General features: G+C 33.6%; 1 protein-coding gene across 3 annotated transcripts; it reads left to right on the forward strand.

Moving 5' to 3' along the window:
* Positions 1 to 349: 349 nt before the first annotated feature.
* LOC134727248 (uncharacterized) lies at positions 350 to 26,389 on the forward strand. Of its 3 annotated transcripts, none has more exons than XM_063591637.1 (8): positions 350 to 465; positions 7,119 to 7,265; positions 8,365 to 8,509; positions 13,341 to 13,454; positions 14,023 to 14,148; positions 21,366 to 21,476; positions 24,784 to 24,865; positions 25,608 to 26,389. In XM_063591637.1, exons 1-7 carry the CDS (start codon positions 463 to 465, stop codon positions 24,852 to 24,854), a joined length of 717 nt encoding a protein of 238 aa, XP_063447707.1. In that variant the 5' UTR covers positions 350 to 462; the 3' UTR covers positions 24,855 to 24,865; positions 25,608 to 26,389. The 3 variants fall into 3 exon arrangements, with proteins under 3 accessions (XP_063447707.1, XP_063447700.1, XP_063447714.1); XM_063591630.1 differs by having other exon boundaries at positions 24,784 to 24,850; positions 25,608 to 26,388; XM_063591644.1 differs by lacking the exon at positions 24,784 to 24,865 and having other exon boundaries at positions 25,608 to 26,388.

The raw sequence follows: 26,389 nt of genomic DNA on the forward strand, positions 1-26,389 counted from the left end.
CGAATTTCCTATTGTGACGGCATGAAAAAAAGGCGACCATGCCTGATGACATCACATAGAAAGAACACATCTTTTTGCAGATCAGTCGCAAAGAAGGAATAAGTTTGCCTGCGTATTGTTAGAAAATCATTAGATAAACAGATTCCACCACCAAATCTCGTGTAATACGATATTTATCCACTCTCGACAGTTAAATTTTAAATATTTCTTCTTCCGAATACGGGAGTAGACTCCTAGGTAGGAGTGTAAAACGCTCGGCGAGTCTCGGGTTTAGTCGCACACCAGTCGTGTCCAATCCGGATCTCAAAACCCGATTCCGATATGCAGTTTATTGTATAATAGATACGTCAGCAAAACCAGTGTACACATCATGCACATATTTAATGGATTTGTCATAAGGCGCTAACAACAAAACGCAACGATAAGAATAGGAAACACAACCATAAAAATAATTATGGAGGAATGGTGAGACAGTGGCGAACCCCTCCCCCCCCGTATTTTCCACCTTTACCAGATGAACCACTTCAGTTGGAAAATCCTCTTGAAGTGTAGAATCCCTTATTGTTGATTATTCACTATTGCCGTATTGGGCTATTCCAGAAATAATCCATACCCCCCCTATAGAAGGTTAAGGATTTCTAGAAAAAAAATCTGTTAAAATCTCAGATTTTCAAGAAAATATTCTGTAAGTTGTCAATAATTTCCAGATTATTTCAAAAATTCTAAAAAATATTCCAGGAAAAAAATGAGAATAATACTAAAAATTCCAAGAAAATATCCTGTGGAAATAAATATTTCCAGACAAATTTAATTTCCAACAGAAAAATTCCAGATAAACAATTTTCATGAAACATATAAGTTTTAATATTGTTTTTTTTTGTGTCATACATGTAGATGATTAGATCAAACTGGCATTCATTCAGTGTATGGCAGCTGTATGCTTACTTGTTTTTGTTTAAATGTCTTTGTGATCAAGTTCATCCATTTCAAATGTACAATCATTCAATGGATAATTTATCTTGGGTCTTTTTATATTGTTATGATACATTACGGTCTCTGGTAAGGGTGAAGGTTGGCTCCTGTTGTAATGTTTAAAACACTACATTTTTTTATGCACCTTTTCTAAGTCATATGCCATTGACATTGTTCAGTGGTTGTCATTTGTTGGTGTAGTAACTTGTTCATGTTTCTGGTTTCTTTTTTTTTCATATAGATTCCACAGTTGGTTTTCTGTTATTTTTGGGGCCCATTATAACTTGTTGCTTGGTGTGAGCCAAGGCTCCATGTTTTTGACCTATACCTGTTAACTTTTTATGCGCTGTGATTTGGGTTGAGAGATGTCTCATTGGTATTCTTACCACATCTTCTTGTTTATACATGTAGGACTCTAAAGTGCGATGGTACTCTAAAGTGCGATGGTCACGCTAAAGTGCAATGGTCTACGCTAAAGTATGACGGTGTCTCACGCTAAAGTGCGATGTTTGTTTGTTCCCTAAAGTACGATGGTACAGCACGCTAAAGCGCGATGGAACAAAAGAGAAAGATTCAAGGGCACTAATGTCAAAAACAAGTCTTTTTGCGAAATCTAGTTTGCAATGATTCAACATACATGTATATACAACTTAGATTGACAACTAATACAAATAAATTTTGGAAAATCACTTGGATCATTTTGAATATCAATGTTTAGTGAGAGTTTAATGTCTCTAGCATATTTTGATTTTTCGTATGATAGGTGGTGAGCAGTTCTCTTTTCTGTAGTTCCACATAAACGACAGTTATAGTCTGGGTCCATTTTTTACCATATCTGTTGACAAAAAAAGACTATTTTGGATTTGTTTTAAAGGGTTGAAGGGTAGAAAAAGCACATCATAAGTTGTGATTGAAAGTTGTTTGTCTTACGTCCAGTGGCATGTATTTCATTCATATTTCGGGACTGTACATATTGAAAATTGAGCCGATTTAATCAAGATTTAAAAAAAGACAATTTTATTATAGAGCAATTATAAGACTTACTCCAAATCCAGGGCTGGTTTAACACCATGTTAAATAAGGCTTTACGTATATTATTATATACAGTGGCGGATCCAGAGGGGGGTTCCGGGGGTGCGCACCCCCCTTTATTTTGGCAGATCAATGCATTTGAATCGGGACATATGTTTTGCACCCCCCCTTTGCCCTGGGCTAGCACCCCCCCCCCTTTCGAAAATTCCTGCATCCGCCACTGATATATGAAATATCCTGACTGCCAAATATACATCACTGATTTCTGATTTCATGGACATGTATATGTTAAGTGCACTGTAAGGCCAAAATAAATAATAGGTTTGTTTGCCCAAACGCTACCTACCCAGAAAAAAGCTGCCTACTCAAATTCTTTTATTGTCCTAATTTGAAGAAGTTTTTTTTTAATCAAATAGGCATGAAGACTAATAGACATCTGATACTACAATTTCTTTAAAAAAAAAATTAAAAAAAAATGCCTACCTACCTACCCACTGTCTCAATCTTGGGTAGGGTTTGGGCAAATCAAAATATTTTTAAGTGTGGCCTAAAACAGTTTCAGTTTACGTTTTTGAAATAGACATTAAACCTTGTTTTTTAAGTGCATATATCATGTATATAAAGTATAAGATTTACAGTAGAAGTTGATAACTTTAAGATTTGTCCTTGTGAGAAAACAATACTCGGGTCATAAAGACTTTTTTTAAATCTTGGCTAGTATATATATTGGCATAGTCATACATGTTCAAATGATAAAATACTGACCATGGCTTTATATGATCGGAAAGGTCTTTCAATTGCGGGTAGACATGAAGTTTTTATATTCACAATTAAAAATATATTAACCAACATTATATAAATAGCTACACAACGAAGTGAGATCTCTGTTTTCTTCTTCTGTATTTTGTTGATGTTGGTACTTGTTCGATTAATTTTCGTATTTTAAACTGGAAATTTCTACTTTCCAGGGTTATCCAGTACCTTAACTATATAGACTACTCGAAACTTCACAGTAATTATTTTTATCAAATATATTTATTTTTAACCGGCGGTAACCGGAACACACCTTAATTACGATTTAAACTTAACCCACAAACTAATGAAATATTGTCACTCACCACTTCAAAACGTTGTAGTATTCAAAGTTCTCGTCCGATTTTCTTGTTTTGTACATTAGTCGATTTGTTTTGAAAAATTGAATAATTCTGAAAGACCACAGACGAGATTGAAATAAACAAAGGGGTTTTCCGACAGGTATTAGAGATAACCTTTCGCAATAAAAACCTCGTGATGATAAGAAGTATGTCTGGTCAATTTAGGACGGCGGCATCGCACATGGTCACAAAGGGCTATTAACGATAACATACTAATTAGTCAGTTTCCATATCTTTTCTACAGAGCTCCCCGGGTTATAAATAAGTGCTAACAAATCGTTGTAGTTCCTGTCAATATAATACTTCCATGGTTCAACATAAATAGATTGTTATATTGGTTATCAAAATCAGCTAGTGGCAAAATCTTCTGAGTTTTGAATTTTATAAGCTCCAGACATCCCCCACTTTTTTTTGTAAAACAAAATTTTTGTTTAGTATGTATGTTATCTTTATATTTATATTATAAAATCTTCAATATAAATTTGAATAAGAAATGACTGATTTTCTACAAAAAAAATTGTATACTGGAATGAAATTTGAGAAGTTATCAAAGGAGTAGGTTCAGTAAGACCCCTTTTTGGCTCCAAAATTAAGCAGCTTTGCAAAATTGAGCAAATGTAATCTTTTAGCTATTTTTTGGAAAGTAGAATGCTTCTGCTACATAAATATGTGCTGTTTTTGACAATACTATGTACAAATATCGTGTACTAGCATCATAAAGTCATGCTAAATTACTGAAATCTTCACAATTATAGCATTTTAGTTAAATTTTAGACAGTTTCCGTCTAAAGCTTAGATAATGCAGCCTCTAATGAAGAGAAGTTATGTATACAGCATTACGGGTAACGAGGGTAAAGGGGCGAGTTTCTTCATATTTTGGCTTGGTAAATATGAATGTCATGTGAATATTCTGAGACATTTATTCAGGAGATTAAATATTTTCTTTGGTAATATCTTCTGACATCAGACTCGGACTTCTCTTGAACTGAATTTTAAATGTGCGTATTGTAAAGTGGCCGCATTCGAGTTCATTCATAATATTAAAATGTAAGTTGTATTTGATGATAATACATAACATATATAAAGGTTGAGGATGAACATGGATGCGGCCACTTTCATTTTTGACGAAAACCATCTGAAAAGTGACGTTTTTTGGCATATTTGTTAGATTTTTCATATTTAAGCTTCAATCGGAGCGTTTTTAATGACTGATCAGTTAAAATCTTTTACATAAACTAATCGAATCAATTGAAATATACACTTAAGTGTTTAAAAAGTGTCCTAAATATCTCGTTAGATGAAACTGAAATTTGGGGCCAAAATCTGCCCTTACCGGACCTACTCCTTTAATGTTCTCATACCACAGTCACAATTTGAAAATGTTTTCTCCAAATACAAATGGTTTTTAAAAAAATTATAAATTAGTTCACAATACATTACAAAATAAATGTGTCTCTAATCTCATATAATTTCCTGTACATGCAGTTTTACAATTTTCTATTTGTCGCCTGCAACTAAAGTCGCCAAATCTAGACATCTAACAATCCTTCTTTGGGGAACGATTTATATAATTTCTTATTGTTTTCAAATTCCTGTATTTCTTTACATGTTATAATTTCCTAAAACATCATGAAATTAAAGAAAATTACAAAACTTTTAAACAATTGTTAAACTCTAAATTTGTATAATATGAATGACATTTGATTTTTTAAATGTATACATGTTTAACATTTTTAAAGTTAAGATAAGTTATGGAACTGAAAGATGATACATTATGTATATATATTCAAAACATATTCATATATATAATAGATGTAATCATATTAATCCACTTAGACAAATAGAGTCAATGTATTATAATGATTGATAAATAAACGGAAAAAATAACAATTTAAATAATACAATGTAATAAAAAAATAAACTTTTCTAATTTTAAAACTGAGACTAAATATTTATTTTTGCAGAGCAAGGGATTGTGGATACATAGTTCCTAGTATTTATCTCCTTTGTCTTATAACATGTGGTTCAAGTAATTGCATGTAGTATATTATGATATAATTAAAGTCCACAGAAATGGCCATGTGTTCACAGTGGGACTTCTTTAAAGCTTTTTAATTACTGATTGTTTGTCAACTAGATGGCTAGATAAAATAATCTTCAACCTCAACAACTATGAAAAGCAGTAGGTCCTGGTGTGTGGTTTCTCACAAATTTCAATACAAACATACTTGTAGAGAACATAAATCATTGTAAATAAAACCCTATAAATCCAGATAGTGAACTATGATTTTGTTTTTATTTTAAAACCATTAAAACACTGACTTGTAAATAGTTGTAAAAATCTTGATTTGTTATCAACATCCAGTATTTTTACTTAGTCATTTCTTTTGATTCTTCATTTCTTAGTATGGATGTTTTACATTTTTTATCATAAACCTTATAGCTGCATTTAAATATGACTCCTTCACAATAAAAAACAAACTTGAAACAAAAAGATAACTATGGGTCTATAATCAAGTTTGATTACAAAATCAAAAGTTAAATATAATTAGTGGAATTTGGATGTTAGAACCATTTGTTATGTTTATAAAGGTTTTTTTTTTTATCATTTTTGTCATGAATAAATTATAATATACACAGTATTCATATCAATTTAATTTCACTTAGTTCTAGAAATGCAAGTTTCAAAATATTTTTTTTAATCACAGGCATTTATTTTCTGAGAATTTTTTCCCTTAATGCCATGACCATAACCATGATAACACATGTTTTATGAAAATGCAAAAAAGCAAACAAGTTCTATAATACCAATATACTGATATACATGCATGTACATGTAACTTCCATGGTAAAAGAAAAGAGGGGAAATATTATTATCTCAATCTCCAATTAGAAGTTGTGAATTGTCCCAATAAGATTACAAATGTAATAGTAAACATGTCATGTGGTGTTGAAAGTATGCATTTCTTTTGAAGTATTATCACTATCAATATCTACATGAATATCATATCCCCTGAATGTTATGTTAGAAGCTGAGGTACATGAACAAATGTACATTTTTTTATTTTTTTTTAGGTCCTATTGCAAACAATTTCAAATTTACAACTCTCAGACTTAAGTTCAGTACTGACAACTCTGGCTTACAACATGTATGGACACACTTTATACATGTAGTATTAAAATAATAAAATGTGGTATCATTTCCAAATTGCCAATAAGACTACTCTCCAATAGTTAAGATAATCATGCCATCTGCTGTGGGTATTTTTCAATTTTCACATCTTTTGATCCACTGGAAGGCGTCAAAGCAAAAGCTTAAAATAGCTTTCCTAGACATCATAATTATTTGTACTAACTCCCCACCAGAGATCAAAAGATACAAAATTAACCACTTAAGAATATCGTACAGCCTTCAACAACGAGCAAAAACCTATTAAACCACTTTAAATTTCTGGTACATTGTTTGTAAAGATACATAGGGCTTTAGAATTACCTAATGAACTACAGATACAAAATGTATACATACAAGCACAAATTTATCTTAAGTTTACTGAAAGCGACTAGAATCCAGATTTTCCATGGAATTTTTAAACTTTTATTGTTGCCTTCTATAGGATGCTCTGGATTTCCAGAAATTTTCTAATAACAACAGCATAATTTTCCATGGAATATTTTAATTTATCTTTTTGCCTTCTATAGGACCGACATGGAATTCCAGATTTTTTTCTGAACCACATCCCAAATTTTCCATGGATTTTTTTCTGAACCCCATGTACCCTCTATAGGGGGGGGGGGGTATGGATTATTTCTGGAATAGCCCATTCACTACATGTATCTGTAGCATTAACATCCTGACACAAATATGTGTGCAATACGCATTGCTAAAATGTGACGTTTTTCTCCTCAAAAGATGATATTGTCATGATTGTTGTAACAAATCTGTGTTTATTTTTTTTATAGTTTATGAGCATGGCACCTACATCCCCATTTATCTTGTTTGAAGAAAAATTGATGGAAGTCATAAAAAAAACACCAAAGACATCACCCCTGGAGATATATATTTTAAAAATATATCTGGAAATGAAAACAGAAACTGACATTGTTCAGGTTTGTACTATAGTAGGATATAGACAGGTAGTAAAAAGATTTTGACTACATGTAGACTGCTGTTTTTACTGTTGACGGGTTGTTCAATTTTAGGAATATATGTTTGTCTGATGGACATGCATGACAATTTTTTATACCCTGTAAGAATATAAGATGGTCCCAAATGTTTGTTTGTAGACTGTTAACATCATGTAAAAACTTGAAGGCATTATTTGACGTTTTTATACCCCATCAAATGAAGTTTGTGTGGGTATATAGGAATCACCTCTGTCTGTCTGTCTGTCTGTCCATCCGTCCTGCTCATTGTCCTGAGCAGAACTTTTGTACCTTAGTACCTACATTGTAGGATTATCAAACTTGGTATGTGGATGAATCATATACGGGAGGTGGATGTGTCACGAATGAAATTATGTCACAATGACCTTGACTTTGATCTTCATGATAGCAAAACGAAGATGATGTGTCACGTACCAAATTTAGGTCAATGTGACCCTTGACCTTCATGATAGTAAAATGTCATCCACTTTTTACTTTATAATTTTTAAAGCTTTTCTTCTTCATGTTCTTCATGTCATAGCTTTTGTACTGTAGAGCCTAGGTGGTTGTATCATTGGCATAGCTTTTGTACTGTAGAGCCTAGGTGGTTGTATCATTGGAAGATGAACTTCTTGCGATATCAGATGTAAGTCTCATGACTTATAGGGTTAGGAAAGTGAGAGGGAAAAAGGGGTGGGGTATAGAGTTGTGCTCATAGTTTCAAGTTAGATTTAATATGGAACAAGAATTTCATTGCAGACTCAATACACATGATACATTTACAAGTTTAACTTCATACCCTTGGGAAGGAGATTTGAAAGAATTTTGACACGCATCTTCATCAGTGATATCTCACCCATTATTTCATGATGTTATTATTATACAATTTTATTTCTATCTATTATTCAATTTTCCGTATTTAGCGCCAAAGTTCGGGAGCGGAGTATCACTAATAAGCATCAGTTCACACAGATTTCTTGTTTTGCTCTTGCATACATATATTATTATTTAGTGTACAGTTTTGTAACTGCTGAATATTGATTTTCATGTGTGTTATCTTTAGGAAGTAGGAACCAAGTATGACAGTCCCCCTCTAGATGAGAAGGACAGTTGTGGACAGAATTCAAGGAAAAGGAAAGAAAAGAATAGACTTTACACCTGGATAAAAAATTTCATAACAAGAAAGACGTGTGCACCTGTGGAATCTTGTGAGTTTATGATGTTTATCATGTTTATATGCACATTGATTTAAGAATTGAATGCATATTTTTTGTACTTAATCGGCGTGTAAAAGCGTTGACCGAAGCACATTTTATATAAAGCGTGGAAGCGCTTCATACAAAAAATGTGCGCACGGTCAACGCTTTTACACGCCCATAAAATGCAAAAAATCTGCATTCAATTCTTAAAATTACATTTATATAAAGCGTGGAAGCGCTTCATACAAAAAATGTGCGCACGGTCAACGCTTTTACACGCCCATAAAATGCAAAAAATCTGCATTCAATTCTTAAAATTACATTTTCCAGTCAAAAAATAACCAAAATCACATCAAAGTTCAAGGCAATATTTTTTCTGCGCCAGTCGAGTGTTTCGTCTATAAAAGACTCATTAGTGACACTCTTATCTAAAACTATGCAAATCCAAATCACTATGAAGTTGAAGAGATTATAAACCCAAAATATACCGAAACAGGGAACCAAAATAAGACCAAGGAAATCCTATGCCTTGAAGTAGAAAAACTTTATTGTTTTAAACAATTTCAAAATTTATAACAGCACATTTAGTTTGATGAATCACGTCAGCACCGAAGTGTTGACTAGCGGAGCGGGTTAACCTCTAGGAAGAATACCTCCACCAGCAGTGAAAACCATCATGGTGTTAAAAAAAAAAATCACATCAAAGTTCAAGGCAAGATTTTTTCTGCGCCAGACGCGTGTTTCGTCTATAAAAGACTCATCAGTGACGCTCTTACATGTATCTAAAACTATGCAAATCCAAAATCACTATAAAGTTGAAGAGCTTATAAACCCAAAATATACCGAAACAGGGCACCAAAATAAGACCAAGGAAATCCTATGCCTTGAAGTAGAAAAACCTTAGTGTTTTAAACAATTTCAAAATGTATAACAGCAAATTATGAATTTCCAACATAGTGTATTTTAACAGATTTGAGCTAGGACTTATATTTTCTGAGCTATAAGGGGCTAAAAGGGGTTAAAAAAGACTTCTCTTTTTTGTTCGTCAAATTTTTATTTTTCTTCTTATTTTGGTTTTGTTTTTTATGCCCCGCCACGAAGTGAAAGGGGCATATAGATTTACCCTTGTCCGTCCGTACATACGTATGTACGTCCGTCTGTCCCGATCTTGGTTAAGTTTTGCGTTAAGGTCCATTTCTCAGAATGTGATAATGATGTACCAATGATATTTCATCAGTATATTCTTCTTAAATAGTACTACATTGATCAACAACATTTGGGTCAATTTGACCTACATTTCATGCTTGATTGACTTCAATAACTTTTTTCATAAATGACCATTGTGAAGAAACCTATTGTAATATATGAATGATATTTCACCACTGTGGTGTTCCTATGTAGTGTAACACAGTTCAACAGTTCAGCATCTTTTGGGTCACTATGACCTACATTTTATGCTTGAGTGATTTTGGTTAAGTTTTGCGTTTAGGTCCATTTCTCAGAACCCTATGGTAGTGCATCAATGATATTAGACTGTTGTAGTGTTCTTGCTTAGTGCAACACAGTTCAGCATCTTTTTGGTCAATATGACCTACATTTTATGCTTCAGTGGTTTTGGTTATGTTTTGTGTATAGGTCCATTTCTCAGAACCCTATGGTAGTGTATCAATGATATTAGACTATTGGTAGTGTTCTTGCTTAGTGCAGCACAGTTCAGCATCTTTTTGGTCACTATGACCTACATTTTATGCTTCAGTGATTTTGGTAAAGTTTTGTGTCGAGGATTATTTCTCAAGAACCTAATGTAGTATATCAATGATATTAATGTATTGTAGTGTCCTTGCATAGTGCAGCACAGTTCAGCATCTTCTAGAATACCATGACCTAAATTTTATGCTTGAATGATTTTGGTTAAGTTTTGCATTTACTGCCATTTCTCGGAATCTGTGGTAGTGTATCAATGATATTACACTGTTGTAGTATTCTTGCACAGTGCAGCACAGTTTGACCTCTTTTTGGTCACTTTGACATATCTTATGCTTGAGTGACTTTGGTTTAAATTTGCCATACAGCTCTTTTCAGCAGCATTTTGGTCAATTTTTACATGAGACAACATGGAACCTCATATTGATCTTAATGGCAGGGCATCTGTGGCTTACAGACACATTTTCTAGTTTTTCTTTATGTTCCTTATGAACTTTCGCAACAGTAGAGTACGACAGATTTAGCATAGCTTTTACCGTTTTCGAGCTATTAGGGGCCAAAGTGGTGCTAAATAAAAAAAAAACAAAAAAAAAGTTTTTTTATTACTAATCAGAATTCTCTGTCCAGCATATTACTGTGTCCAGCATATTATTGTGTCCAGCATATTATTGTGTCCACTTTAGTAGTGTGTCAATGCTTGCCCAAATGAACACCTGTTCGACCACTGCGGTCGTATCATGCTGCGCTTGGCGTAGCTCTTTATTTTGTTAATGCTTCAACCAAATGATAATATCTTTGGTATGTAGCCTTATTATGAAGAGTTACAGATTAAGTTAGAGTTTGGTGACGGTTCAATGATTTTCACGGAAGCTACAGCCCTTGGACATAGAAAAATTCAATATCAAAGAAATTGTAAATGTAAAACCACTGGCAGTGGGGCTAAACAAACCAAATATAAAACATACAAAACAATAAAAAGTAAAAGACATAGGTTAAAGGTAAAAGTGGCCCAAAATATAAAATATTTCTATACATACAAAATTACAGTGAATTTTAAGTATTCCACACTTTTTTTTGTAATGTTCAACCAATTGATTTTATTTTTGGTATGTGGTCTTATCATGAGAAGTTACAGATTAAGTTCTACTTTGGTTGTGGTTGAATAATTTTTACGGAAGTTACGCCCTCGGACTTAGAAAATTACAGTGAATTTGAAGTTTTCAGCACTTTTTTATGTCCGGCCACAAAGTGGTCGGGACATATAGTTTTACCCTTGTTTGTCATTCTGACTTGTTGCGCAACAACCAGTTTTCCAGACTTTTTTACTAAACACCTTGTGATATTGAACTGATTTTTGGTATATAGATATTTATTGATGTTACAGATTGAGTTTGAGTCTTGTTACGGTTCATTGATTTTCACTTTTGTCGTTCAAGAGTTATGGGACTTTGTTCATTGAAAATTGACATTTTTCACAAAAACTCAAGTTTACTTTGACCAATTCTTACTAAATTTTAACATGATGTTACATGTAGGTCCTATGTAGAGTAAATGCCTTTGGTTTTTGTTATTTTCCCTATTGTCCTTTTAGAGTTCTGGAGTTGGGAGCGGACTAAGTAACTTACTTTTTTTTTGTGAATAACTAAAGAATATTTTTTTCCTATTTTCATTTAGATTTTTTTTGGTTCTATATTTAATTTATTATTTTTTTCATTATTTTATTAAATTTTATTTTTATAAAAATAATTGTCTGTTTGCTTTTAAAATTCACATAGTGTTTCTTCTTTTGTTTTGTTTGAAATAGACATGATCTGATAATTACAGTCGAATCTGCTTAATCCGACACCTGAATATTCCGACATCCTGTGAAATCTGACAAAATTTACTGGTCCCGAAAGTTTTCTTTAACATTCTTTGTTAAAAAATCTTCTGTATTCCGTCACCCGTCTACTCCGTAATCCGACAGCATTTTCAAGTCCCAGCCTTCATAAGTACTCTAATTATACTTGTTTAATCCGACCCTTTGATCTCCTTAATCAATTTATAAACAAGGTAATCATAATTCAGTCAGGTGTATTTCATGCATTTTTATTAAAGGTAATTTACAAATGTAATCCATTACCTGTGTACACAAATATCTTGTTATTTTTTATTGATCGGATAGGAAATTTGAGGCTCAGTACGGGATAAAAACATTTCTACAACATATGGAAAATATATAAATCTTAATACATACTTTTCATAATGTCTTTCTTAATTCAATGTGAGTAAATTGTTGGGGAAAAAAATCCAGACGAAGAAATATTTCTAATTGGACTGTGAAACGATTTCATTTTGACAGTTTACTTTATGTAACCAGTGTCGAAGACAATATTCCGACTAAATGATACAAATAACCATGACTGGGAAAATAGTTAAACAATTGATGAAGACTAACACTGTAAATGTTCTAAGAACTTGTCAATCTCACTGAAATTTATCGTACTAAATATTTACGAGATCTTGGGAATTCGTACTTGACGTGGTGTAATGTTTCATAAACACTATTTTTCTTTAAAGGATCTCCTTAGTAAAACCTATTTTGGGTGTTATTGCCCACGTTTGTATCTTACATGCTTATTTCACTTTTATCAAATGTGAAACCCGAGTATTCCGACACCCTGTCCAATCCGACATATTTCTCTGGTCCCGAGGTGTGTCGGATAAGACAGGTTCCACTGCATATGTTTTGAAATGAACTATAAAAAAAATTCGGAATGGGCGTATATTGCACTTGTGGCGCAGCTGTTTATTCTAATTCTGATTTCCAATATATTTCAATAATAGTGAACTACCAACATAATCGTGGCAAGCAAGTTAGACTGTCAAGAAAGTAAGCATATCAAACACATTACTGTATGAAGCAAGCTACTGGTAACACAATTCCTGTGTTGACCACAATATAGGTTATTGAGTAGTCAACAAAGTAGGTTGTTGAGCACCTCAGTTTGTATTGATAAAATTATCTGTAATTTCAAATGTTATTTTGGACTGTCAATTAAGTCATTTTAAGCTTGAGAGGCAAAATAAACCTTTGCAAAAAAAAAGCTCAGACCTGTCCTCTGTTTATCATTGGATGAAAATCTTATATTTTCAGTTAAAGAAAAATGGACCAGATTTGCAGATGCAAATCCATCTGTGGTGATGCAGTACGTCATAAGTAGGCCCAGGGTAATAGAACAACTGCAATGCATTTTGGACTCTGATTCAGGTAAATTTAGAGTTTTACCAAAGAAACAAATGGAATTGTGAATTCAGAAACATGTGTTTTTGATTTCTGTTTAATAATTGAATGATTAATTGTAATATGTTTTGCATTAGTCCATGATTGCAGAATATTTAATTTATTTCAGACAACATGTATGAAAGATGAGCATTGTTGATTGCTTTATAGATTATTATTAGGGTAATGTGAGCTTTTGCCACCATGAAACATCTATCATAACTTATCACACTTTAATCTTCCCCTCTGAAACCGCTGGGCTAAATGGAATCAAACTTGGCAGGATGCATCTATGTAAGGTCTGTTATAAAATTGCCTCATTTCGTCCTGATTGGACAACAAAATTGGCTGCCATGGGCAATTCTTGATGCTCACCTGAGCCTCTAGTTTTTTTTTTATTCAGTCATCTTCAAAATTGTTACTAAAAGAATGCATAGATCACACACAAAAAATTAAAACGGCATTAAAATTGCTATATTTAGCCATTGATATGTTTGGTTAAGACTATCCAGGTAAGCAATTTATGTTAGTTAATGAAATATCTTTCCTTATTCAGAGAAAGAGTTAGAAATAGACAGAGAAGAAGATAGAAATACTCAGATGGAAGGTGTAGAGGCAGAAGAAGATTTTGAGAGGGAACAGTTCATCGATTCAGAAGAGAATATTATCAATGAAGAAGAGGGTATAAATATTGTCAAGTGCTGTTTTTATCCCCCCTGCTAAGCGAAAGCGGGGGGATTATGTCATGTATGTAATGCAGTCCGTCTGTTTGTATGTATGTAATGTCATGCAAAATCTCAGAAACTAGAAATGATGGAAACTTGAAACTTGGTAGCATGTTAGAGTATGTGATCAGGGTATGAAATTCATGCCCTAGGGCAAATTTATGAGCGAAATTTCGTTTTTGAGATAGGCAGAAAATGGTGAAATCTTCCAAACTATTTACAATAGGAAGTTGGTTCCAACAGTATGACCTCCCATTATGGGTACCAAGTCTAGCAGTGGCATGGTATTTTGCCTGCAAGCCCTGAGGGCATATTCCTAAGGGTTAAAAATAATGACAAAATCGATTCTGCAAAACTCCTCTTACACCTTTCATGGTAGAAACATGAAAATTATAAGTGTATAAGTAGTACTATGAAAGTTGTCTGTGTCGAAGGTTTCGGAATTTTGAACTTTGCCCTTAGGGCAAAATGATTTCCCACCAAATGATTAATATGCGACATCTTTTGGTATGATTATGATCCAAGCAACTAACTTTTTATACAACCGCAAAAATTTTGCGTTCGTATAATAGTATCGCCCCTGTCCGTTGGCGTCGTCGTCGTCGTCGTCCAGATTAATGGTTTCCGGACAATAACTTAAGTTCTGATAGAGCAAATGCTACGAAATTTTAACACAAGGAATATAACCACAAAATACAGCTTAGGATTGTTTTTGGGGGTTATGCCCCCGCCGGTTCCTGAAATAGGGGCCAAAAAGGGCAAAATAAGTGTTTATATTAAATATGATGTAGAGGATTTATTTTTATGCCCCACCTACGATAGTAGAGGGGCATTATGTTTTCTGGTCTGTGCGTCCGTTCGTTCGTCCGTCCGTTCGTTCGTTCGTCCGTCCGTTCGTTCGTTCGTCCGTCTGTCCCGCTTCAGGTTAAAGTTTTTGGTCGAGGTAGTTTTTGATGAAGTTGAAGTCCAATCGACTTCAAACTTGGTACACATGTTCCCTATGATATGATCTTTCTAATTTTAATGCCAAATTAGAGATTTTACCCCAATTTCACGGTCCACTGAACATAGAAAATGATAGTGCGAGTGGGGCATTCGTGTACTGAGGACACATTCTTGTTTGTTCAATTTTAATCAAATTTTTTTCATAATGTTCCTTATGAAATCCCGCAACTGTAATATTGCAACGGATTTAACATAGCCTTTACCGTTTCCGAGCTATAAGCGGCCAAAGTGATGCTAAATCCAAAAAAATGAACTTTTTTATTTCTTGTCCGATTTCAATGTTTTTTTTTTTTTTGATTCCTCATGAAATTTTAAGCGATTTGAGCTAGGACCTACGGTTTCGGAGCTACAAGGGGCCAAAATGGGCTTAAACTGCCTTCTCATTTTTGTTCGTCAAATTTTTATTTTTCATCTTATTTTCATTTTGTTTTTTTCATTATGTTCCTTATGAAATTCTGCACCGATAGTATGTCAACGGACTTAACGTAGCTTTTACCGTTTCCGAGCTATTAGGGACCAAAGTGGTGCTAAATAAAAAAAAAAAACTTTTTTATTTCTCGTCCGATTTCAACGGGTTTTTTTTCTTTGGATTCCTTATGAAATTTCCAACTCAGAAAATTTTTACCGATTTGAGCTAGGACTTACGGTTTCTGAGCTACAAGGGGCTAAAAGGGCTAAAACGAACTTCTCTTTTTTGTTTGTCAAATTTTTATTTTTCATCTTATTTTGGTTTTGTTTTTTTCATTATGTTCCTTATGAACTTCCGCACCGATAGTATGTCAACGGATTTAACATAGCTTTTACCGTTTCCGAGCTATTAGGGGCCAAAGTGGTGCTAACTCCAAAAATAGAACTTTTTTATTTCTCGTCAAATTACAACATTTTTTTTGTTTGGATTCCTTAACAAATTTCCAACCCGTTTGATTCTCTCCAAATTTAAGCTGGGACTTACGGTTTCCCTGCTACAAGGGTCTTAATTTCTGTGTCCAGTATATTACTGTGTCCAGCTAATTACTGTATCCAGCAAATTACTGTGTCCAGCAAATTACTGTGTCCAGCACATTATTGTGTCCACTTTAGTAGTGTGTCAATACTTGCCCAAATGAACACTTGTCGACAACTGCGGTCGTATCATGCTGTGCTCGGCGAAGCTTTTTATTATGTATTAGTATAACAGTTGGAACAATACTGTATGTTTGGATTCCAAATATGGCAATTCCAACTTTGGTAAATTTCCTGAAAGTCTCAAAGACTGTTTAAATTTTGGAAATGTTCCTTGAAACTAATTGTGTTTTACAATAACATATAAAAAGATATGCACACTTGGATTTAAAAAAAATGCCAATTCCAGTTTTAAGAAAATTCCTGACAGTCTCAAAGACTGGCAAATCTTTGAAAATGTTCTTCAAAACTTACTATTCTTACATTGCAAAAACAAACAAAATATTTTTGAATGTTCAGATTTCCATTTTTGGTAAATTTCCTGAAAGTCTCAAAGACTCATTAATTTTTCAAAATTTAACTTGCAATTAATCTCTTTTGCTACATTTTATTTATTGGAATTACATGGAACACTAAGATTTCAAAAAATTGCAATTCCAAGTTTTGTAAATTTTCTGAAAGTCTTAAAAAGACTGCTTGATTTTTGGAATCATTCTACAAGACTTACCATATATATATATCATAAAAACTAATGAAATGTTTTGAAATGCTCTGATTCCAAAAGTTGCAATTCCAACTTTGGTAAATTTCCTGAAAGTCTCAAAGACTAGTTAGTTTTTGAAATGAAACTTTTACGCTGATGCTTGTAAAATGGGTTAAAACAAGTCCAATGTTTAGTGTGGTATAATAAAACAATTATGTCCTTCATGAAAAGTTAATATCCAAAATTGTTAAATCTCGAAAGGGGGAATTTCCCTTTGGCTATGCCCGCAGGAAATAACCTCTTCCTCGATTTATCAATTTTGGATACAGTAAAACCTGTGTAAACCGGCCACCTCTGGGACCGTCAAAAAGGGCCGGTTTAGGCAGTGGGTCGGTTTATTCAGGTTTTCAGATTGACAGGAAGTCAGTGGTTCATGACGTCAGATATTTTACAGAACTGCATATTTCATGCAATTAACAAATAATAAGCTTGTATAGTACAGTAGATTACTGACATATTATAAATTAGTGTATTGAATAATAGAAAATTCTGAAACTAATTTTATTTAACCTAGAGTGCCGATGATTTGAACACAATATATATTTGGACATGTCCCTGCTTTTTACCATTTTTCTACGAACGAAACATCTTCAATCATTGCTCTCATTGGTATGAGAAAGTTAAGAAATCCATCATCTTTGGAATTTGAAAAATGATTCATACATTTAATGTTTGTGAAGAAATACTCATATGAAGTTAAAGTTTCTGGCTCGTCCGCTTCATTTTCACTTTCGCAGATTTTGTTTGCGTCGGAATCTCCACATTGTTTGAATTGATAAACACGAGTTGTTTTTCTGTCCATCATAAGTTTCCTCCGTAGGCATTGAAGATTAATTTTCCATAGCAGTTATTTCGTTTCAAAAGTGGTCGGATCTCTGTCGACTTGATCAGTTGATTGACATCAATCAATACCGTTATGATAAAAGGCCAAACCGGTTTTGACAGGTAATAATTAAAGTAATTTACTGTATTGGGACTAGATAATTAGATCGGAATTCCGAATAGACAGGGTCCGGTTTACAAGGGACATTTTTGCAAAGAATATTAAGGGAAGGAAGTGGGACTTTAATTTTCGTCCGGAATTGACAGGAAACCGGATTACTCAGGGTCCGGTTTTCACAGGTTTGACTGTATTAACTTTCCATGAAGGTCATAATTGTATATTATACAATTTATGACTTTTGATGAGGTGGATACAAGGATTTATTTACCTTGTACAAATATTTCATGTGATTAAGGTCAATATTTAAGAAATAGTTCAAGACACTGAGGGCCTTTTGGAGTGGCCTGCCAGTCCATATATTACAATTTGGCCTAAAGTTTCAATGAACAATTTCTTTAATTATACTTTCAACTGTCCTTTACAGTAACATGACTATCAATCTTTATTTTTAAAATTTTGTAAAAAAAAAAATGAGTCTTTCATTGATATTTTATTGTAATAATTTGATACATTATTTAGTTTTACCCCCGCTTAAAAAAACGGGGTATATAGTATTCGTTGTGTCCGTCCGTTCATCCTTCCGTCCCTAAACTACTGAAGGGAATTCCATGAAACTGTCAGAGAATCTTTGTTACATGTTCCCATTGTGCACCTCCTAATTTAGATTTTGATCCTACCAATTTCTGCGGTTTCCAATAGCAAATCATGGACTTTGTCTGTCCCTTCGTCCGTCATACTAAGCCATCCTGTTTACGGACTTAGTACATATATTAAACATATGGCTGTTAATGAAAAACATGTTCGACTGTATTGACTAATATCTCAAAAACCATTCATTGCAAACAGAGAAAATGTGACAAGGACAAAAATGTTCAGAATGACAAGATCTATTTAATTTATATTTATGTCAAAATTGTTGGATACTCCTGCATAGGGGTTATTGGCCATAAATGACAGTTTTTGGCAAATTTGAATGCTTTTGGCTATTATCTCATAAACTATTATCACTGTGCTTAAACGGCTGTGGGTAACTTAAGTTACCCACAGCCCAATATGGCGGCGTAAAATAATGCGATTTTAATTTTATCAAATATCTTTGCATTAATAATTCTTTACAAGTTGTCAATGTATTGTATCTAAGGCAAAATAATCAACTGAAAACAAAAAATGTAATGCATTTTGTCTTAGCTTAGCCTAAGAACAATTTTAAAAATGGCAAAAGATGTCCGTAACTTTTCTTAACCGAAAACTCTGGCCGTGGGTAATTTTTCTGTTGTAGCCTTTGGATGCATAATTTTTGCGTATATAAGGATTCTTTATACATAATGATCTGACATTTGTTTTCCTTTTCCACGGACACCGAAGAAAATGACACTCACAAACATGGGGATAATACCAACTTAAGCGCTTAACTTTGGTCCGTTTAGCTGTGCTGGATGTACAAATACACAGTCAGGTCCGGTCAGATTAGGGACATTAAATCCGATGCCTCGTATAGGAAGAGTGCCACGCTCTCTACGTTCATGAAAATATAACATAAAAGTGCTTACCAATACAGGATAATTTGTACATTAAACATGCAATAAACTTCAGCATTTCAGCTACTGCAATTTACAATCATTAGATCTGCAAGTTACACGCATCCGCTTTACAAGTTAAGGGCATCTAAACTGTAGAAAAAGCAGCAGGTACACGCATCTTACAGCTCACTAAGAGCTTTAAAAATGAAATAGCTAGACATATAATAAACATGATTCTGGTCTATATTAAATCTTGAGACAATGACCTTTTCCTAAATTGCAAAATTCAACAATTGTAACAATTTTATAGGCTTAAAAGCTAGAAAATATAATGCCCATATTTTCGTATGCCATCTACGGCTAACCGTAACTGCATTTACGGGCATCGGCTTTATACCAGTGATTTTCCACTATTAACAGCTACCGAAGGAGAGACAGGGTTTCAAAGAACTCAATAAATCATTATCCCAGTAGAAATTTTATTTTCAACTGTTTGAAGAAAAACAACAATGTGATCCTGGCAAATCTATTTGAAATTACATATATGTAATTGCACTATGTTTCGATGAGTAACACAAGTAAATAATGAAGAAAGTTTATTAACCCAACTAGTCCTGGTTTCTTAAAAAATAAGGCTAAGATATTTTCATTGTTTCAGTATTAATGTACGGTTTATTCCCTTTTGTAATTTCATCTGAAAATTTGAATATTGGCACCGCATAGAAGAAAAACATTTAAGCTACATGTTCAGATTTTTCGGCTTCTTAATATTCATCTTAAACTAGTTGATTAAGGACAGCCGTGGTTTGTTATTGTAAAAATGTATGTTGCAGTACTGTGTTGCTGTAATTTTATGAGTAAAACAGACAGAGTGATATCACATATAATCTAAAAAATAAAAAATGTTGAAGGGGTTTAGTGTTTTGCTTTAAGGGATCGTTTCGAAAATTGGAACTTCTGACTATGAATTCCCCTTGCCGTTTTTGGGAATAAGTAAGGCGTTAACCTTTACTCTTTACTGTAACTAAATGTAGTTGTATACCAACTTACGATATTTCATAGCTTACCTTTATATTTTTGTGTATAACAATATAAATTCTGAGAAAAGTTAAAGACACATCATGAAGTTACGGACATCTCTGTAAATTACGTAAAAAAAGTTACGGATATCTCTTGTAAAAGTTACGTACCTCTTTTGGACTTTTAAAATCAGTTGTTTTTCGACTTATTGTTTTATACTTGAGTTATTTCTACTTTTATTAGTGCGGGCGAAACTGATATACATCTTCTTGAAAGCTTTATCTTCGTTAAACAACTTTGTTTTGCTTTAAAATAACTAAAATCTATATAAACAGAAGATGTCTTGCGCCATCTTGGGCTGTGGGTAACTTAAGTTACCCACAGCTGTTTAAGCACAGTGATTATAGATAGAAAAAAAAATATTTTAGATTGCAAATATGTTCAGCAATAAAAGCTCTACACACAGTTCAAATGACCACTTGTTATTGGATTTATTGCCCTTAAATGTTTATTACTTGTTTATTACCATATCCTCTATTTTTATATTTTCACCGATTTTAGTGCTTTAAAAAGTATCTTTTAAACTGTTATAGATATATTGAAAGTTTGAACAGCAAAAATGTTAAGTAGGACAAGATCTAAAAAATACAGCCAGTGGGTCTGAAATCATCCTCAAAGGAAGATTTAGACAAATTTGAAAACAGGTGAGCGACACAGGCTCCTTGGAGCCTCTAGTTACCTTTCTTGCAATAGTTACTAGCTGGTTCGTGTCAAGTGCAAAATTATTATGATTTACATTCAGAGTGGAATTGGTAACGACACGGACACATAAATATTCTGAAATATAAAACAGCAATACAAGACTTGACACAGCTTGTTTTTTTTTTTTGTCAGATCATACATTATTTTTTTTATTTTGGTCCTGGTAATGAAACAGTTGATAGTGAAACATCTGTCAAATATGATATTCATCTTTTGCAGATCTACCAACAATGGAAACTCCAATTTCCTATCCAAAAAGGAAAAGAATTCCTAGAAAAATATATACTCCAAGCAGCAGTAAAGTAGCTGAAAAGCAAGAAAACAAGAAAAGTAAGAATTGCTGATTTGTATTATTGGTTTCTGTTTTGGTCACTTAGCCTGAAAGGCTTGCAAGTTTTTGCCATCACTAAGCATTTTCATCCATTATTTATCGTCTGTCTGTTGTCCATCCATCCATAATTTATGTTTTATTTTGTTCTAAAACATCAAACGGACAGATGGATCAGTATAAACAATATGCCCTTCACTTATTGTCACGGTGGCACGAAAAAGGCGTCTAATTTTCCATCTAGTTGTAATTTGACCATGTCATGAATATTGTCCAAGTCCCTTCCAACAACAATCGTCAATTTAAGGAAAAAAAATCCAGTAAATTTTCAAAAGTTGTAGGCTAAAAAATATCTTTAAACCTGAATTTCTTTTTATATTAAATAAAATTGACAATTTCGATTTTCAGTTATGTCAAAAGTAGTCATATTTTTTCCAACAAAGTGAATTTTTACAGATTTGAGCTAGGACTTAAGGTTTCAGAGCTAAAAGGGGCTAAAACGGACTTCTCTTTTTTGTTCATGAAATTTTTAATTTTCATATTTTCATTTTGATTTTTTCATTTTTCATTGTTTTCCTTATGAACTTTTGCACTGGTAGAGTCTCGACGGATTTAACGTAGCTTGTACCGTTTCCGAGCTATTAGGGGCCAAAGTGGTGCTCAATCCCAAAAAACAAACTTTTTTATTTCTCGTCCGATTTCAAAGGTTTTTTTTTCTTCTTTAGAGTCCTTATCGAATTTCCAACATAGAGAATTTTAGCAGATTTGAGCTAGGACTTGCAGTTCTTCCAACCTATTAGGGGCCAAAGTGGTGCTTTTTAGTACTAATGTAATTTCTGTGTCCAGCAAATTACTGTGTCAAGCATATTATTGTGTCCACTTTAGAAGTGTGTCAACACTTGCCCAAATGAACACTTGTCGACCATTGCGGTCGTATCATGGTGCACTCGGCCAAGCTCTTTATTCTTGTATGTCGTTCATGAATTCAAAAATGCTTCATCCAATTGAACTGAAATTTTAAAATTAGGCTGGAATTGGTAATGTCTGGTTACCTTTTGTTTTTTTCCAATTTTGCGATGTGTCCAGAGTATGGGACTTTGATTTTTACAAAAAATGCCATTTTTCTTGAATGTCGTACAGTAACTAAAAAATGCTTCATCCGATTAATCCGAAATTTTATAATTAGGCTAGAATAGGTAATGCCTGGTTCTCTTTCGTTTTTTTCTGATTTTTCTATATGTTGTTCTAGAGTTGTGGGACTTTGGTGTTAAAAAATGCGTTTTTCTTGTATGTTGTACACTAATTCAAAAATGCTTCATCCGATTGAATTGAAATTTTAAAATTAGGCTGGAATTTGTAATGCCTGGTTCCCTTTCACTTTTTATTAGCTCACCTGACCTGAAAGATCAACTGAGCTATTCCCATCACTTGGCGTCCGTCGTCGTCGTCCGTTAACTTTTAACAAAAATCTTCTCCTCTGCAACTGCCAGGCCAAATGGAACGAAACCTAGCCACAATCATCCTTAGGGTATGATGTCCATGTCAGTCAACCAAGATGGCCACCAGGGCTAAAAATAGAACATAGGGGTAAAATGCAAATATTGACTAATTTCTTGAAAACCATTGCAGATAGAGAAAATCTGACATAGGCAAAAATGTTCAGAATGTCAAAATCTACCTAAGTTCCATTTATGCCAAAATTGTCGGATGCCCTCGCAAAGGGGTTATTGCCCATAAATGATGATTTTTGGCCAATTTTAACGTTTTTGACTATTTAAGAAATAATTCATGGCAGCCATGGTTTATTGGAGATTTTAACATGGGTTGCATTGTTTGTGTAAAATTTTAATCCCGAGTGTTAGCGAGGGTTAAAATTTCGCAAATAATAATTTTCTCCTCTGAAACTACCAGGTCAAATGGAACCAATCTTGGCCACAATCATCCTTATGGTATCTATTTTTAAAATTATATCCGTAGTCCTTGACGGGCAACCAACATGGCTGCCAAGGCCAAAATTTAATAGATGTATATCATGCTAAAATTGTCATATTTCTTGCATTTTATATATAAAAAACCTGTACTCAATTTCCTTTTGTTTTCACAATTCCCTTTATTATCCAATGCTACATACTATTATGCTGCGATTGGTAAGCACCTATGTTTCCATGAAGTGCCAGCGCTGCAGGTCCAGAGCCGACTTTGCTCTTGTTCTTTCCCATTTTCATACTTAACAAGTTTTCTTTTCATGGTCTGTATGTTTATATTATTGGCAAGTGTTAACTAGAGATCAAAAGAGGTCAGGGCATCAACTTAATCGGAATAAAAATTAGCATGGTTATAAATGCCACTTGGCTAAGTACATGTAATTAAGACAATATAAAAGAAAAAACACACCTGTCATATTTTAAATTTCTCTTTAATTACCGTTATCAGTGCCAGCTAAGTAAATTAACAGTAATAATTATACCCCCGCTCCGAAGGAGAGGGGGGGTATAGTGTTTTACCTCTGTCCGTCCGTCCGTCAGTCAGTCCGTCCTCTGTCAGTCCATCCGTAACACTTTTTTGTAACACTTTTCTCAGCTACTATGTATTACAGCTATTAGATATTTGGTATCAAGCATCAGGTTGGGGTGCTGTACCGTGTAAGTGGTTTTCAGGTCTGGTGCTCATCTACTTCCTGTTTACAGACTTAGTACATATATTAGACATAGGGGTATTAATGAAAAATTTTCATAACACTTTTCTCAACTACTATGTATCACAGCTATTAGATATTTGGTATCAAGCATCAGGTTGGGGTGCTGTACCATGTAAACGGTTTTCAGGTCTGTCGCTCTTCTACTTCCTGTTTACAGACTTAGTACATATATTAGACATAGGGGTATTAATGAAAAATTTTCGTAAGACTTTTCTCTGCTACTATGAATCACAGCTATTTGATATTTGATATCAAGCATCAGGTTGGGGTGCTGTACTGTGTAAGCGGTTTTCAGGTCTGTCGCTCTTCAACTTCCTGTTTACGGACTTAGTACATAAATTAGACAGGGATATTAATGAAAAATTTTCGTAACACTTTTCTCAACTACTATGTATTACAGCTATTAGATATTTGTTATCAAGTATCAGGTTGGGGTGCTGTATTGTTTAAGTGGTTTTCAGGTCTGCTGCTCTTCTACTTCCTGCTTACGAACTTGCAGATCCTATAATGATATGGTTAGCGGGGGTAGACTTTTGTGAGTAATAGCTCACAGTTCATCTTGTTTAATATTTAATTCCTATCTTGAACCTATAATAATAATGAATTAATAGAAGTTGTATCACTCAAAACTGGCAAGAGAAAAAGGAAGGCTCCTTCAACTTTCACACCAAGTGATTGGTAAGTATCAAAAATGTAAGTACACATTGATTAACTTTGGTTAAAAGTTTACGTCCGAGTTCATTTCTCAGATACTATGTGGCCTAGGATCATGTAATTTGATGTGGGGATGTAACTTTGCAAGCCTGTCAGCATCAATACCAAAATAGGTCAATTTGACCTCCATTTCATGCTTGATTGACTTTGGTTAAAGTTTACGTCCGAGTTCATTTCTCAGATACTATGTGGCCTAGGATCATGTAACTTGATGTGGGGATGTAACTTTGCGAGCCTGTCAGCATCCATACCAAAATAGGTCAATTTGACCTACATTTCATGCTTGATTGACTTTGGTTTAAGTTTACGTCGAAGTTCATTTCTTAGATACTATGTGGCCTAGGATCATATAACTTGATGTGGGAGTGTAACTTTGGGAGCCTGTCAGCATCCATACCAAAATTGGTCAATTTGACCTACATTTCATGCTTTTATTGACTTTGGTTAAAGTTTACATCCGAGTTCATTTCTCGGATACTTTATGACCTAGGATCGTGTCACTTGATGTGGGGATGTAACTTTGGGAGCCTGTCAGCATCCATACCAAAATAGGTCAATTTGACCTACATTTCATGCTTGATTGACTTTGGTTAAAGTTTATGTCGAGTTCATTTCTCAGTCACTATATGGTCTAGGATCATGTAATTTGACCTACATTTCATGCATAGTTGACCCTCCTTAGCTTAAAGCTCTTACTTTTATGAATTATTGTGTTTTATAGGTTTGTCTTAGGTACAAAGAATGTTGCAGATGAGGCGAACTTTGTAATCATGGATTACCCTATGTTTTAGCAAGGCACATTCACTGATCATACAAGGTTAGTGCCCTGAGGGGCATTTCTAGAATTATACAGGCCCTGGAGATAGTTTTTGATTTGAAGGAGAATTCAATTTGTGTTTCTTTGGACATCTATAACAGCATCCTGTTACAATTATATCTTCTTAGGTTTTGCTCTTTTGATATAAATTACATGAGTTAAAAAGTAGTCTTAGATTTAGAGTGCACTTATTGGCAGTTATATGCATGTATTACTTTTGCTTATATAAAGAGGTTTATAGCATTGTATATGAAAATCTCTGTTAATATCGACCTACAGGGGATGCATGATGCCTTGATTTATAAAGGTGAATCTAAATTTATAAAGGTTTGTTGTTATCTTGAATTGTGTCACATTTTCTTGTTTAGGGGCTTTTTACAGCTTACTTTATGTTGTGGATTCTTGTCCATTGTTGAAAGCCGTACGGTAACCTGTAGATAAATTTTTATTTGTACTTGGAACCTTTCCAGATGACTGTCTCATTGACAATCATACCACATCCTCTATTCTTATAACTAACTTGATAAGAAAATATAAAGTGCATCTTGAAAAAAAGCCATGGGATAAATATCAAAAAGGGATGTAGCTAGTCTATATTGTTATTGATATGCTTGTATTATACGCCTTAAATCATACTTTTCCTATAGAATATTCAAAATCTGCACTTCAAACTAATGAATTACACT

Source organism: Mytilus trossulus, chromosome 1, assembly GCF_036588685.1.
Source record: "Mytilus trossulus isolate FHL-02 chromosome 1, PNRI_Mtr1.1.1.hap1, whole genome shotgun sequence".
Lineage (NCBI taxonomy): Eukaryota > Metazoa > Mollusca > Bivalvia > Mytilida > Mytilidae > Mytilus > Mytilus trossulus.